The sequence below is a fragment of the Diorhabda sublineata genome, chromosome 4 (assembly GCF_026230105.1).
Source record: "Diorhabda sublineata isolate icDioSubl1.1 chromosome 4, icDioSubl1.1, whole genome shotgun sequence".
In the NCBI taxonomy this organism is placed as follows: domain Eukaryota; kingdom Metazoa; phylum Arthropoda; class Insecta; order Coleoptera; family Chrysomelidae; genus Diorhabda; species Diorhabda sublineata.
In genome coordinates, this window is record NC_079477.1 from 4,875,737 (window position 1) to 4,893,237 (window position 17,501).

Genomic DNA, 17,501 nt, shown 5'->3' on the forward strand with positions numbered 1-17,501 from the left:
TACACACTCGAAAGTTTATTTGAAGTGAGTAATTTAAGCGCGCTAGTAGAAAAATATCTTGTTTATTTGTCAGATCGGAAACTTTCCAGACAATCTTCGTACAACATTCATAAAGCGATTTAAGAATATTCCCATGTACAATTTCAAAACGTTAGTTGCAAAATACACAAACAATATACCCATCTATTAACCCAGACTAAGCTTATTTTTCAAAATCTAAAGCAGGTAAAGAATAATAAAAATGTATAATTATTAATATTTTTCATACAACATTCATTGTTAATGTTAAAAACATACAGCAACTGATTATTTACCAAACTTAACCATTGTTAATTTGATTTTTCTCAGCCCTAATTAGCGAATTTCAATTGGCCTGTTTCCAATTCTTTCAAAATTAGTTAAGCACATAATACACATGATGATGAACTACAGCTGCAGATGGTTTATATAGAAGAATATTGTATTCGAAATTAATACAGAGGATACTTCATAAATAATGTCGACATAAGCAAAGAAAAAATGTTTACAAGAAAATAAAGCAAGATATATAAGTTACTATACGTAGAAACTTTCACATATGAAAACCGACATTAATTATAATATACCAAACATATTGTAGAATAATTTTTAATATCGTTATTTTTTCTTTTCCCGAAATAATGTAAAAAATAAATATATACCACATCGATGAGTTGTGAAAGTCTAAGGCCCATTTTCACGGTGAGTCGATCGGAGTTGTTGCCCACGGGCCTGATGAGTCGGTTGTAATTCGAGAGTAGGTCGTCGTAAAGTCTCTTCGCGTCAGGGTTGCCCCAAATCGGGGTTGGAGGGGTTAGTCCACCCAACATCAGCCATGACAGAGTGAGCCACAGCCCCATTTCAAGCCCTAAAACAAAAGAGAGTGGAATTTAATATCGCTATTCAAGTATTTTGGGTTAATGCAACACTTGAGCTGGAATTTTGATAATCTGTTTGGTTACATTTTTTATCGTTTTATACATTTTAATGTAGATCTTTTTTGAAAAAGTCATTATTCACTTATGTACTATATTTTTAGGTTCAGAATTTTACTAAAATAGATGTGGAAAATAAAATTATTTCCATGAAATTTGATAAAACCATAAGTAACTTTCAATCTTTTGGCAAATGTTGTTAGATACTGTTATAAATATATTGTCCTATAGAAAAGTAATTTTATTTGTAAACATTCATTAGGCAAAAGCGAATCACTAATTAAATATTGTAATAAGAATATTTCAATGAAATAATTGAGAAAATTAGAGTAGAAACTTATAAAAGAGTAGACAGCCATCAACAGTGAATTTGTAAACATGGAAAAAATTGGCCATCGTTATGTTATATAATACTTCTATTTGAAAGGTATTAGTCCAACCAATATAAATTCTATTCTGGGTGAGGCTGCTCCTTCGTTATTAACAGTAAAATATTGGGTAGCAGAGTTTAAACCAGACCATACGAACAGCGAAAATCAGGATCGCAGTGGTGGACCAAATGAAGTGACGACTCCAGAAATGTTGAAGTTAAATCCACAAAGTTGTACTGGATGATCGTCGACTAAAGTGCGCGAGCTAGCAGACATAGTAGGCATTTCAGCATATTATGATAATTTGAACATAAGAAAGCTGTACGCAAGATAGGTGCTGCGTTTGCTCACAATGAAACAAAAACAGCATCGTGGAGATGTTCCCATCGAGTATTTGGAAATGCTTCACAGAAATAAAGCCGAATTTTTGCGCCGTTTCATAACCATAGAAGAAAACGTGGATCCATCGCTTCACATCCGAAACAAAAGAACAATCAAAGCAATGGACCGAAAAGGGAGAACCGGCTCCAAAGAAGGTGAAGACCGTTCTATTTGCAGGTAACGTCTTTGTGTCGGCTTTTTGAGATTCGCGTGGGGTTAATTTTCATAGACTATATTGAAAAAGAAAAAATTATCAACGGCGAGTATTATGCAACGTTTGAACGAAGAAATCAAGCAAAAACGGCCGCATTTGGCTTAAAGGAAAGTGTTGCATTATCAAGACAATGCACCAGCTCACATATCCGTTATTTCTTCTTCTATCTTTTCTATAGGCAATTCTGCCTGTTTCTTTCTTTTGTTGTGCTTTTAAGTTATCGCTCCATCTTTTCCGGGATCGACCGACACTTCCATTCCCGGCCGGCGATTTGTCTCTTGCGATCTTTACTACCCTATCATCTGTCATTCTACTTATATGGTTGTTCCATTCTTTTTTTATATTCAATAACCACTCGTTAATCTTCTCCACATTACATGTTTTTCTAATTTAGTCGCTATTTACTCGATCTCTCAGTGTGTTCCCCGTGATTCTCCTCAGTATTCTCATATCAGCTGTTTCCAGCATCCTTTGTGTTTTGGACGTGTCCGGTCGTGTTTCTGCTGTGTCATTATAGGTCATATAACAACTTTGTAAAGTCTAGCCTTAGTTTCCGTTCTAATATGTTTGTTTCTCCATATTGTATTATTGAGGCATCCTGCTGCTCTGTTGGCTTTCTGTATTTGTTTTTCTACTTCTGATTCTGCATCTCCACAGCTTGATAGTGTGATGCCCAAGTAGTTAGTTTCCATAATCTGTTCAATGCTGGTACCGTCAATTTCTATCTTACATCTAATCGATTCTCTCCGCCTGCAGGGTTGTTGGGTGAATTGAGTAGCTCAATGACTCTGTTGCCGGTCCTGATCCTGGAAAAAGGAGGAGGGAGACCAGGTTAGCACCCTATCAGAGGACTTTAAATACATTACCGCTCATAGAACCAAGGTTGTGTCTCGGATTATTTCAAAGGCCAAAATTAATGAATTAAAGTTTGAATTGATACTATAGGAAGTTATGGTTAGGGTTAGGTTAGTCGCAGACTAGCAATTTTAAAATATATTTCATTTCAAGGTCCAACTCTAGACTATACTAAGTAAAACATATGTTTTTTTGAACAAAGACCATAGTGCATTGGTTGTACTTTTGGTATTAGGATAAACAGTCGTTTTTACAACTTAATTACCTGAGGTCATAAAAATCAAGCCTATACCGGCCTTTCATTCAAACTGCACCAATGTGTCTTAAATGTGTTTTCTAAAAACTTAAAAGCAATAAATTAAAATATAATAGTCCTTTTAAATAAATATTTCTAAGAACCAAAAATATATAAAATAAATGTTTAAAAACTAGAATTCATTTTTGCTCAGTGTCCAACAGATACCTCATGCACCCTATTCGCCAGATTTAAGCCCCTCGGATTATTTTCTGTTTCCGGACTATAAAAAATCGTTCGGTTGTCAAATATTTACCAACAATGAAGAGGTGATATCGGCAGTTAATGAGGATCTTGACGATTCTTACTATAAAAAGAGTATCGAACTTATTGAACATCGTTGGGAAAAGTGTATGTTGAATAATAAATATTTTTGCTCCAAAATATTTGTGTTTTCTTTGTTGTGGCAGGTACATCTGGGACCATAATCGTATATATAAAAGAGGAAACAACAACAATTTCTCAATTAGCAGAAATGTTAATGAACCATACAGAAAGCTGGCATAAGTTAGTTGGATCCTTTGGGCAAATGAATTAGTATATCTATTATTAGTTTCGTCGATATCCTCAAAAGTGGTTGTATAATATCCGTTTATGTTTGAATTCTGCAACCCTTGGTAATATTCATACTAAAGCACATTGTTTACATTACAACTCACACCTTTAGCTACCAGTTTACTTTCAATATCTGAAGTGAGTAGTTTTTTATTGGGAACGTGGCAAGGAAACACCAAAGTGGACTAACTTCAATATAGCTTTCGAATACTTATGTATTCTTAGTCTTATTATTTTATTATTATTCAACAATAATAAAATTTTACTTACAATAATTAATTAAGATTTCCGGTGATTTTGATATTATTAAAGCTTGTAAAAATTTTTAATCTCATGGAATTCAATATTCAAATTGATTGATAGAAATATGGATAACATTAAATTTCAATAGGTTAGGTCGTTATGAATGTAGTTGAATATTCATTGGCTAGAATATATATATAAAAAATATGAGCAGAAAAAACAAAAACAATTTATAAATTCGATGGAATTGGTTCGATTAGTTAGATCAGTTAACAATTCAAATTATCCACATCATTCGGTCATTATTTCAAAAGTTTCAAAAAAAAACATTGTTTTGATACAAGTATATTCTGTATTAATTGAAATAGTTTTTTTGCAAAAACTTTTAGTTTCAAAAAAGATATTTTGCCAGGTAAATTCATTTATTTACATATTTTATGAAGCACTTCGAAACAAAAACAATCAACAAAAGCGCCAAACCACTAACACGCCAGTCTTTTTATTTTCATTTAAAGTTTGTCCAGTGGCACCATCTTCGAAACCACGCTCTTAAAACTTTTCCATACCCAGGTAATAAACATTCTTAGTGCGAGCAGCAAATAATTGATTGCTTCCAAGTTGTTTAATCAAACTTCCCCATCAATTTTATTCAATCGCCGATGATGCTGATGCTTTTGCCTCCGACATGTAGGTACGACACTCTCAGCAGTGGCGTAGCTTCGCTTTTATTGAATTAAAAGTTTCCAAAGTTGTAATGCATTTTCGTTATTATAACGGGTAGGTTTAATGAGTTAGTGCCCTGTTCCTGAAAACTAATTAAATGTTCTGAGCTGTAGTTGGGATGTTCTACTAACTGTCACAGTAGAATATGTTGTATAGTTCACTATAAAATATATTAAATTCTCTATAAGCAGCTCTGATACAGCTAAAAACGTTTATAATATTCACTTTTTTTTTCATTCATTTGCATTCATAAAAAATGTAATTTCTGATTCGGTCAAAAAACGTGAAAAGTACCGTATTGTGTCATCTTTTAATTATAAAATTGTTGTATCAAAATAGTGGACTGTGAACAAACTGTCACACTTTTATTTTTCGATATTCGTTCAAGAGAATCCGTTTTGTGTCTAATTAATAGGGGTTTCGTATTATTATTAGTGATGGAGGGTAATAGTGAAGAAAGTTTAAACTGCACACCAGAAGATGTTGAATCGGCAACTGCAGCGACTATGAATCTTCTCCTCGAGAAATCCAGGGAACAGTATTTAAAGGAATATAATTCTTTTATGGAGTGGAGTGTTACTAGTTTACTTTGAAACTAAATCCAATATGTGGAAGTCTTCAACACTTTGGTCGACTTATTCAAAACTAAAAGGCATCCTAATGGTAAATAACGACGTAAACATCAGTAAAAACTCATTGCATATTTGATACGAAAACTTCTAGATGCTTCAGTATAGTTTTTACTTCTTGAATGAAAGAACTCGATGAGATACAGATTTTTTTCGTTCGTATGGTCATTTTACAGTACACGCAATTTGTCACCCGTATATGTTTCTCTTGATAGATCTTGATTTAACGTTTTTTTTATAGAAAATAAGTGTCAAAAACATTTCAAATATTTAGAAGGATATGGAATCGCATATTTAAACATAACATTTGGTCTAAAAACACCAAATTATCAGTTAGGTCATGTACCAGCCGATTTCCCGTAGAATTTTGATATACTCGATATTCTTGAAAATTGGGATGAAGTAGTATTTATAACTTTCTTCAAAATCTACCCTATGTCGAAAGGTGAGAACCGCTCCTTCTTGGAGATGAAAATTTATTTTATCAAAATAATCTCGTACGTCGATAGATTGACTAATTCCAAGCAACTTTTACTCTACAATTTTTTTTCTAAAGCTGCTATTTTTAGAGTTATTAACGATTGAAACTGCACATTTTTTATTGAAAGAACGCATATTTTTTTACCGTTTTTCATGGATAACTTAGAAAGTTTTCATTTTATCAGCAAAATTATTAAGCACAAAAATGTAGCTAATAAAAAAATAAAGAGATTTGTTTTTTAAAGATCTCTGTAAACTCAATAATAACTGAATTATTGCTCGTTGAAGGATGGCTATTTTCGGGGAACCCCGAAATTGAAAATCTTCAACCTCAAATTACTTGATGTAATTTTTGGAAAAAACACTAGAGATCTTTTTGGAAGCCTATAAAAAATCTTTAAAATGAGCATTGTCAAAAGTGTTTTACGTAAGATTTATAACAAAAATAAGGTCTCTTCTGTTTTTTTTTTGAAAAAATGTAATAATTATACACTCGCCATTTTCACCCTAATTTTAAAAAAAATAATTAATTAAATTGAACACTGCATCTTGAAAAAAAATGAATTTCTCTTAAATAAACCAAAAACTATTCATGTTATGAGAAATTGTTTCAGATATTGATTTTAAAGTTTTTCTAGCCAAAAATTTTTAACTTTTTTAAATCTATGTATTATAAAAATTGATGTAGATACGTTAATTCAAAGTTTGCATTCGCGTACCTAATGTAGCATATGCAACCCCTTTGAAATGCACCCTTTTCGAAACCGAAGATTGAAAAAAGTTTTAATTGATATGACGTTGAAGTTCTTGAAATCCCCTACAAAATGTTTTTTAAAAAACTTTCTAGCTTGAAAGTTGAGCGAGTTATTGTCGAAAAAACAACTGCTTTTTTTCAAAATTTTGGAGCATTGGAAAAAGAGAAATGTGGAGCGTACAATCGAGCAACAGCTAGCACGAACGAGAGGAGGAAGAAGATATTAGTGATGATGAAATACAATTATTCATAATTCAAAATATTTATTATTTATATGAAAAAATTCAACTGCAATTTTGAAATTTTTGGTCATTGAAGGTGGATTTCATAAGGGTAGAAATATTTAAAAAGCAACACTTCTTAAAAATACTTAAGAAATATTCTCGGCTCAATATACATACACTTGAATAATTTTTAATTATAAAAGAATCGTTGAGATTATTTATTAAATTTTCATATGATTAGGGGATGATTTGAAGAGATTGCATGAATCTGATTGATCATAAACGTGTTTGTGAATTTCAACAAATTAACGAATAATACATTTAAACTCCATTTTACCCGAAACGTGCAATAAGGGGTAGTTTACACCCCCTAAAATATAAAAAACCCGGTTTGATACAGGGAAGATTTCGTAGAAGAGGGTAAGTGGAGCTTGAATTCAAATTTTCATCAAAATCGAGATTGTAATAAGTGTTCTTAAAAAAAGTTATTTACTACCCTTTGTAGGGGTTGTATGAGTCAGATTAATCATAAAGTTGTTTGAGAATATCAACAGATCTACGAATAATGAATTTAAACTGTATTTTACTCAAATACATGCTAAAATTTAAGATTTTAAATTTTTTACGATAAGGGGTAGTTTTCACCTCTAAAAAAATAAAAAGCACCGTTCGGGATAAGGTACATTTTGAATAAGGAGGGTAAGTAGAGCTTATATCAAAATTTTTGTGAAAATCGACGTTGATTAATAAAATTCCACAGTTTTAACGTTTTTTATCGCCGGTTCCTGACCTAATTGCAACATTCGCAAAAATATACAATATAAGACAAACAAAGCATAACTTATAGATAACATTCAAACACAACCAGATCGGGAATCATATCACAACAAAATAAGATTATTAACTTTCCCATGGTTTTTAACAGACCCATTTAGTGCTCCAAATTGAAACATCAACTTGTGTTAAATTGTCTATGAAATAGTTGCTTTCTTATATTGTTGTTTTGACGTTATTGAGTCTCAAGGAGCTTCACTAGATTAGTATCTTCCCGAAAAAGTCTTTCCACTTGGAGTTCGTGGTTGTTCTATCGTTTTTCAATGGTCGTTCAAAAAACATTCTTAGATTTGCAATCGCTCTTCGTATCACCGTAAAAAACTATTAGATTTAACCGTTGTATGTATTTGGAACTTTATTCGTTTTATAGATGTTTCGAATTGTTGGAAATTTGTAAACAGATTGTATCAATCTATTGTTTATTTTTTCTTCACTCAATGTAGTTTTAAAATTATCTAAGCTTATAGTCCAGGAGCTGACAATCTAAAAAGTCCCCTCATATCATTTTACGAAAATTGATAGTTCAAAACTATAGGAATTGAAAACGCAAGGTTTGCGTGAATTTGCAAAGCCTGAAAAATGTTAATTATTAAAAATCGATAAATGCTTCTCTCTTATGGTTTGTCTGAAGTGTATTCGATAGAAAATTTCATTTTATTTCAGAAAAATTTACGCAAATCAATTTTTCTGACCGGGATAGTCAGACAAACTTTTTTTTAAGTGTGCGATGAGGGAAGAAATTTATCACTCATCACGTAAAATGTTTTTTTTATTTTGTTCGTTTTAATGTATACTTTAAGATTATCTTGGTTTGCTGGCTCAGAAACGGCTGGAAATATCCGGCAAACTAGCTCAGAATCCATTGACTCCTAGCTCATTTTCGATAAATAGAATTATAGTCAGTTAATCTATAATAAATGTTTCTCTGTGGAAATACTATCCATAATGATTATAATTTTTACTTAAGGTTTGTGCCCACGACTCATATACTTCTTGATGATTAACATGTATAAGTTTTTTGTAGCACGAAAGATGATGCCCACTTTCACTAAAAGTTTGACCGTAAATTCGCATATTTTAAGTTTTTCAATTGTCTGAAGACTAAAAAGGTCTGACATTTAAAGAAAACGGAGTAATCTTCTCCTTAGTGGTTGCGTTACACATTTGTAAAAATCGAGTAGATATATTTATTACAGTTATAAAAACTGAAGAAAGAATAGAATTTATCGTAGTTCTAGAAGCTTACCCCTACAACAAAAAATATAAAAAAGTAATTTTACAACAAAAAGTATTAATAAAATATATAAAATTATAATTATTACGGAATAATAGTATTTCCGCAGAAAAACTTATTCTAGATTATATTCATTGACTTTAATTCTATTTATCGGAAATGAGTTCGGAGTCCAATGGATTTTAAGCTGGTTTGCTAGATACTCGTATTTCCGACCGTTTTTGAGCCCGCAAACCAAGATAATCTCAAAGTAGACATTGAAACGAACAAAATAAAAAAAATCCTGTTAAGTAATGAGGGAGAAATTTCCTCCCTCATCACATAAAAAAGACTTGCCTGACTCTCCCGTCCAAAAAAATTAGTTTGGGTAAATTTTTTCTGAAAGAAAATGAAATTTTCTATCGAATGCACTTTAGGCTAACCATGAGAGATAAACATCTTGCGTTTTCAATTCTTATAGTTTTAAACTATTAATTTTCGTAAAAAAATGGATATGGGCATGGTATAAGGGAATTTTTTGATTGACAGCTCCTGGACTATAACTTTATTTCGACTGAATGTATGTAAGTCCCCACTTTTTATACATAAATAAGTGAACTCACCGCAATGATCCATTTCATTTCATTGTAAAAAAACACTGTCAAGAGATCTAAAAAGTTTTTCAAATGATGTAAGAATAATTTTAGGTTTATTTATTTATAGATATACAATTGAAAAAAGTAATTTGTTCATTTGCTCCTATAACGTCAATTAAAACTGGAAACTAATTTGCATGTGTTGATTAATTAGGTATTTTATTAAACGTTGCAATTTTATTAATTGTTTGTAATATATAATCCTTCGGCTCCAATAAAAGTTTTTATATTTGATTAATATTCTGAGTATAAACTAGTGCCTTGTTTTAATATTATATATTTTGAAAAATAGATTTTCATATTTGAATTTGTATTAATTGTTTTTATAGAAGTTAGGGGGTTGGAATATATTAACAATGAACAAGAATGTGTAAAATCGTTGGAGAACTGGACTTGGTACTACTTGCAACATTGCGTACATTCTCCCTATGTGTGTCTACACATTTCCCCTAAAAAAGTTTATTTATACAAATATTTAAATGATGCATTAAAAATATAAAATATCATTAAACGAATAATAAAGTTATAATAATCCATAAAAATACAACACCCCTAAAAACATACCATCCCAAATTTTTCCCCCTAAATTTGCGGGAAAACCTCTAAGCTGGGAACCCTGACTTTTGGATGTCAAGCTTCCACGATTTATCTCTAGGAAAGTATAACCCGGGTTAAGGTAGATCACCTAGGAGCCATAGAAACGAGGGCGGAGACTGCAACTACTAAGCGGATTCTTAGAAAGACCGAGATGAAGACATTACGCTCAATCACAGGGAAAACACTAAGAGACAGAATAAGGAGCAATGAAATTAGAAGAATGTGTGACGTTCCGGATATAGTGAGATGGGCCAGAACTAGAAGAAGAGCATGGAGAGATCATGTCAATAGAATGGACGACGATCGACTGGCGAAAATCGCAAAGGAAGAGAGACCCAATACAAGTAGACCGTCTGGAAGACCACCAAAGCGCTGGTATGAGAGCTGGTCCTCGGAGTCACAACTTAGGCTGAAATCACAAGACATGGTCTCAAAATAAGAAGAAGAAGAAGAAGATCTACGAGCTGATTGCGGATCCTAACCTAAAATTACAGTTTCCGAACGTCACGTTCAATTTCCTTTATTGGAAATTGAATTGGAAAATTAAAAATGATTTAGCTACTCTTGCACTAAATTTTAATACTTCAATTTCTTATTTCTTCGACCTTTTGATATGTTTATGTTTCTAAATCTTCTTGATTTTAGGTCTCTTCTGTTTGACGTTAATTTTATCTATCTTTCAAAAATTATTAAATAAACTAATTGAAACGGAAGATACCTAAAATAAAGAAGATTTAGAAACATAAAAATTTTAATTACTTTAATAAGCTATTTTTATGCAGAAATTCCGAAAAATTTATCTCCACTCTGTGTCAACGAAATTTCTTCACAATATGTGTGGCTTGTGTTCTGATCATCTCTCGTATAATATAAACTTAAAAAGCACTTGAATCATTACAATTTATGATGAATTTTTCTTTTATCAATATCCATCTAAATTTCAGTAAAAATCTCGAAAGCAATTAAAAGTAACTCAAGTTGAGCAACCAATTTAATTAGATTTCAAGAAGTATTAGTGATCAATCAATTGATCACTAACTCAACATTTACAACGTTGAAATTGATACAGACCGAAAATAAATTAACTTCTTTCCTCAAGAAAAATATCACCTGATAAATTGACCTTTAAAAAATTATTATTTGATAATGTGCATGATATAATGGATCTACGAAATTCTTAAATGTGATTACCAGATGTGGTAATTAAGTGATTAAACTGGTCGCAAAACGGCATCATTGAGAGGAGAGGTGACAGCCTGTTTTTGGAAATTTTAGAAAGTTTACGGAGATGTTCATTAGGTTTGTACTGAATTTGAGATAGGAAAGATCTGTGCAATTTGAACATATGTTTTGGTTTGGCTAACAAAATTATCTACTGTTCATTTACGTGACGTGAGTTTATTCTAAATCCGAAAAGGCAACATTAGAAAAACGTTGGTCACCAACCAACTGAAGGCTACCTCAGTATCCGAGCTTCAGCTACGAGAAACCAAAAAACTGGTCTCCTAGATTTCAATTATATAACTTTAATCGTTGAGCTGCAAAGTAAATTGGTTAATTCTATTACATCACTCAATAAGTCGTGTGACTGACACACAGATGGCGCTGCAATTGCCAAATCCATATGACGTTTATGAACTTTTAAAAGACTATTGGTAAAATTTCATGACATTTCCATTGGTCACAAAAAAGTCACAGCGTGAAGTTATTTTCAAAACAATGGAATCAAAACAATTTTATTGGTTTGCTGAATTTAAACGTGGTCGTATCGACACCGATGATCGTGAACGTGCTGGTCGTCCGATTTAGGTGGTTACTTCAGAAACCTCCACAAGTTGGTTATATCTAATCGTAAATTGAAATTGCGTGAGGTAGGTGAAGCCATTAAGATATCAGAAGGAATGAATATTTGACCTTTTTTCAAAGTAGGTGCCGCGTATACTTACAGTTGATCAAAAACAATAAGGTGTTGATGGTTCAGAGCAGTGTTTGGCTATATTTACACGTAATAAATCAGTTTTTTGCGTCGATATGTGACGATGGATGAAATACGGATCCATCACTTCACTCCGGAATCAGATCGATCATCATCTGAGTGGACTGTAGCCGGTGAACGACAAGATCGTTTGAATGCAAATAATCAAGGAAAAACGGCCTCATACGGTGAAGAAAAAACCACTATTTCACCAAGACAATGCACCGATTCAAAAGTCGATGGCAGCACTGGTTAAATTGAACGAATTACATTTCGAATTGCTTCCTTATACACCGTATAGTCCAGATATGTGCCCCAGTGACTACTGGCTATTCGTTGATCTCAAAAAAAATGCTCGGCGGTAAGAAATTCATCTCAAATGAAGATTTTGAGGTAAAATACAAATCCTTCTACAGGATAGCAGAGAAATTATAGAAGAGTTGATAGTCACACGACTATTGAGTGATTATTAAGTCGTTTCTTACAATTGTCAGAGTGAAATTTTGGATTTTCACTCAAAAACAATCAAATTTAAAGCTTCAATTCATAAATAATATTTACTGCTATTGTATTTAAGATTCTCCTTGGAGTACTGAATACTACACAATCTCCATTTGTCCCTAATTAAATAACTCAATATTCAAGAGCTTCATTAAAAGTACCTAATAATATTTTGGGCTACGTTTCTGAACGTTTGAATATCGAAATCTGATCAACTTGAAAATTAATTTGTTTCAGGTCAGTTGAGAATGTTGGTTTTTGAGCTGTTTGACTGCTGCTTTTAGTCTGATTGGCAGACAGATATCGTATCTGTGTTTATTGGTTTATCGATTACAAATACGCGTCCATTTAAGAATTTTATTAATCGAAAAATCTTACTAGATATATTATGCATTCGATTCTTTATCTATATCATTCTCTTCAACATAGCAATGAAATTTGGTAGTGGCTATTACACCGATCGAACAACTAATATCGAAAAATAGAAGATGAGAAGTATACATTGCTTTCCTTGAACTACAAAAAGTTTTTGACAGTATAAAACTAACAACGATTTGGGATAACCTGAAACCGAGAAATGTTTACAAAAGACACAATCCATTTGATAATAACAAAGGTTATTGCAGAAAAAAAAAGAGAATCTCAATGCTTCATAATAAAAGATGGATTAAGACCGGGAACGAATTTTTTGGTTTATGATGTTCACTTATGAATTGTTTTTCCTCAAATTTATTTTGTTTTCAATTTTTATCATTTCATAATGGATAACAAGCGTATTTTACTGTGTTAGAATTAGTATCTAAATGTTTAATCCTCATGAGTAGTCCAAAGAGATTTTGTTTAGACAACCTAGATCATTTTTGTTCAAATGTTGAAGAAAAATCAAATCAGTGTTGGCAAAAAATACCAATTTCGATTATTTTGGGATGCTCTTGGATAAAAATGAATTTGTTTGTGTTTGTGAATCGTGTGTGGAATATTTAACATCATGGAAAAGTGGTAAAAGAAGTGCCTTGACATTTAGAGCAGCGACTATTTCGCGAGAACCACCAAATCATCTCTAAAACTTTGTGTCATTAACGTGGTTATGATATGAATATCGCTATCGGAATACAAAAACTAGTCTAGCAATTTTATCGACAGTCAAAGATCGTAGCTAATTTCAAAAGAGATGTTTACAGAATGAGGTAATTTATTAAGTTCAAAAGTCATTAAAAAAACACATATAATCAAATCAATAAAAATTAAAACATAGACAATAATGGAAATGAAAAAATATGAACAAAACTATTGGCGTTTATTCATTGGCAGTTTAAAACGTACCTTAAAATGTATTACCGATTGTCCAAAGTACAAAGTTGAAGGAAAAATATTGTAACATTTCGCTAGTCTTGAACAAATACAATAACCATAAGTGGCAAATTTGTAATTTAAAAAAGGTGGACATTCTTTTCGGTCAACAAAGTGGTTACATCAAGTTCACTGTTTCATAGGTTTTTGGGACAGTAGAGCTAAACAAGAGCTTTGGGTAAGAGGAAAATAGCCATTGAAAAATATGGAGTCTAAACAGAAGGATGTATTCCAGAATCTCTAAGTAACTCGTGACAAAATTCTTTCACTATTACATATAAAAATGAGCATCATGAAACAGTTTGTTAAAGCACTAAAGGTGGGAACTGCTTTTATTACTTTTGTCAGAAATTTCCTCAGCTCACTGAAGAAAAAACGAAAGCCGGTATTTTTGAGCAGGGAGAGCGTATGTATGAGGACTTACGCATCATGGAAGACCTCTACCAGAGTTTCTGTTATATGAATATGATGTCTGACTGTTGTTGGTCTCTTATACGTTATTTTCAAATTCTACATATCACAGAAGAACATTCATTCATTCATATAAGTTTTTTTTCAGTTTCATTCTTACATACAAACCTGAAACTAAAATATATTAAAAATATAACTGATAAAAGCTTTCTATGTATATATAGTAGATATGGAAGAAAAAAGTATTGAATCAATAGTTAAAAAAAATAGAAAACAAAAAGCTAAAATGGTTTGGCTACATTGCTAGAATAACAAACTATATGAGAAGTTTGATAAAATAACAAAGGTGAGAAAGGTAGATAAAAGAAAATTTGGAATGAAGAGATGGTAGAAATATTGGAAAAAAGATGGTTAAGACTGCACCAAACAAGAACCATGACACCGACTGGTGAATCGTTTACAAGAAATGCAAATTTTATTATCAATGAATACAGTTTTAATCCAATTAGATTTATCAGTGATAAAATCCAGTTCCAAGAATTTACTATTCTATGATCGAGATTGTTCTGCAATCCAAACTACCCTTATGAGAATGTGAGAATTAGAACTTGAGACGATTCTACTAAATAAAACATTCCTTACGATTAGTTCAATATATAAATCAGTGCTCAACCACTTTTATGCGTAGTCGTTGGACAAATTATTTACATTTAAACCCCATCACAAATTTGTTTGTTTCAAGACTAAAAGTTTCAGAATTAATGTTATTAATATTGTTTGTCGTTTGTATTAATACGGAAACTCGAATCAGATAACGTCCAAAATGTATTAAAGGATATTTGAGCTTAAAAACAAATGGTTGGTCCTTACTGTGGCGTTATATATTAAGCAAATCTGTTTAATGGCAAAATTATCTTGACACTTTCTGACTAGTTTGACAGTTAATTTGAAGACACTATTAATTATCCGCTTTCTGTTAAATACTATAAGGACCCAAAAGTTTATACCTTGTCAGTTGCTGGCTCAGTTTCTATGTACGCGTTACTACAAAACATGATACATGGAAAAGTTAATTGATGTAAGAAAAATAATTTAATATGCGAAAATATAATATTATTGATTCAATGTTTATATTGTTTATAGAGTAATTTTATTGGCTTTGAAAGATAAGGTCGTGAAATAACCCAGCAGTAGTGGAAGGGAAATAGCTTCGACAATTATCCGGAGATGATAGGATTGAGCTTTTTCGTAAAATACCATAGGCTACATAATACATTGTCCAATTTCTCTACTCAAACCACGTGAAAGAAGAGGTTTAATCATAAGAGATGATAACAGAATTATCATCTGCATTAATAGACTAGTTTGAAAGGGATAATGGTGATGTGAATGTGATGTGAATGTATATGTAGATTAGGAGTTGACTCATTCAGTTCAATGAGCAATGTCATCAAATATATTATTGCCAAGTACTGATACTAACGAAATAGAAGGGAATCTGGTCTAAAAGGGAACCATCAACAGCTTCTACTGATTTCTCTATTATTTCTTGTTATATATTTTTTTTACTATGATCGCGAAATATCACCTCACACAATTAAAATGTCGTAATAAGAAGTCGACATATAACTAGATGTATCTTTGCTGAAGTATTAGTGGATATACGCTGTATATAAACCATGGGCTGAATGCGGAAAATGGTTACTTCTTGTCGATGTTGCACTGCTTTATGGAATAGTGGCCTGGATTCCTAAGGTTTATTGTGCTCCGTTTTAGATCGTTTCCAATATCAATGCTGGCTTCAAATAGGTTAGATCCAGCTAACATTTTTGCGACTCCTGACTACACTTTCAAGAGATTTAACGACATATCGTATTCCAATTAAAGTTGAGTATCATTTTCAATAAGAAAGTGGGTGAAGAACGTGTTAACTGTTGCCCAATTTATCCTTTAACGTTGAAGCAACGTCCTAATAAGCCCTTGATGTTAACCAATCGGTTTTCAGAGGTTATACACTGTGAGAAATGATACAAAAAGTAAATTGTTTTTGTCTCTATTGTTTTTATAAAAATTTTTTCAAAATGCCTAATAATTTTTACAAATAGTCAATAACCACATTATACTGAAGATAATTTAAAGCCCTTCAAAATGAAAATCAGTTAAGTATACAATATAATTGAAATAACCTCAAACAGGTATTTGTGATACATTTTCATTAAATTCTCATACTTTTGTGTGAGTGAATATTGAAATTTGAATTAGTCATATAGCTTCGAATGGCCTTCAGATATTTCAACCTCTTTAGGAATGCAAAATATACGAAATGGAAGTAAGCACTTCATCAAACACTTAGAACAATAGATATTCAGTATATACTACTCTATACTAAAAGTTCGACTCCACTTGCAACGTTGTTCAGGCTTCGCATTTGAGTCACTTCGATAACCAGATCAGTGCAACTGATATCACTCATAGCACAGATTTTTTTACTAGATCACAAAATTGTAATTGTAATGTAATTGGTAAAATTGGTCCAGAAAACTATAGTACTAACCCGACGAATCCATTTTAAAATAAATGGTAGACCACTCCAGCAACCAGCAACAATTTTAGACAAGCTATTAACTAGAAGATATTTTTCAATATTTATGCATAACTCATATTCTTATTGACCTATATAGCCATTGAATAATATGACTTATTAATGATTTTGACTCATTTTAATATTTCTAACAGCACTGATCCTAATTTACCGTTCTATAAACCATAAAACATGAAGACTAGCTCCATCTATTATTGAGTAGTAACGAACTAGATATTTCTGGAACAAGAAGTAAACTCTAAGTACACAGAGATTTCTAGACAATAGTTGTCTACTACTAGATCCTTTAGAGAGTTTCTATAATGTTCTAGAATCATTGCATAAGCATATATGATGCGGGAGTACAAAGTAGAACTGTTATATGAATATTGAAGGTACATAGCGATCAATCCTAATAATCCAGGAGTGAAGAATTAATATTTGATGTGATGTTTTACTTATGAAGTGTGAAATTGAATTTTATCTATGAACTCGTCAGTTGTAGAGTGGACCGTATTTGAAAAAAGACTTTTCGAGGGTTTTTCATGAAGCCCAAGATATTCTATTTGGAAAACAGAAGAGATGTGGCATTTTCGATATCACCAAAAGATTTTACAGTGAAAAATGAGGTAAATTACAAGTTTTTTTTGTAAAATTTAATTCGAAAGCTAGCAGATATACCTATTTTTCAACCTCAACGATTAAC

At 31.8% G+C, this 17,501-nt stretch overlaps 1 protein-coding gene across 1 annotated transcript in view; it reads right to left on the reverse strand.

Moving 5' to 3' along the window:
- LOC130442725 (acetylcholine receptor subunit alpha-like 1) overlaps positions 1 to 17,501 on the reverse strand; it is a 61,947-nt gene that overhangs the window by 35,949 nt on the left and 8,497 nt on the right. Inside the window, exon 2 of the mRNA XM_056777070.1 lies at positions 681 to 886. Within this exon, the coding sequence (XP_056633048.1) occupies positions 681 to 878 (198 nt within the window). The 5' untranslated portion in view covers positions 879 to 886. The remainder of the gene's footprint in view (positions 1 to 680; positions 887 to 17,501) is intronic.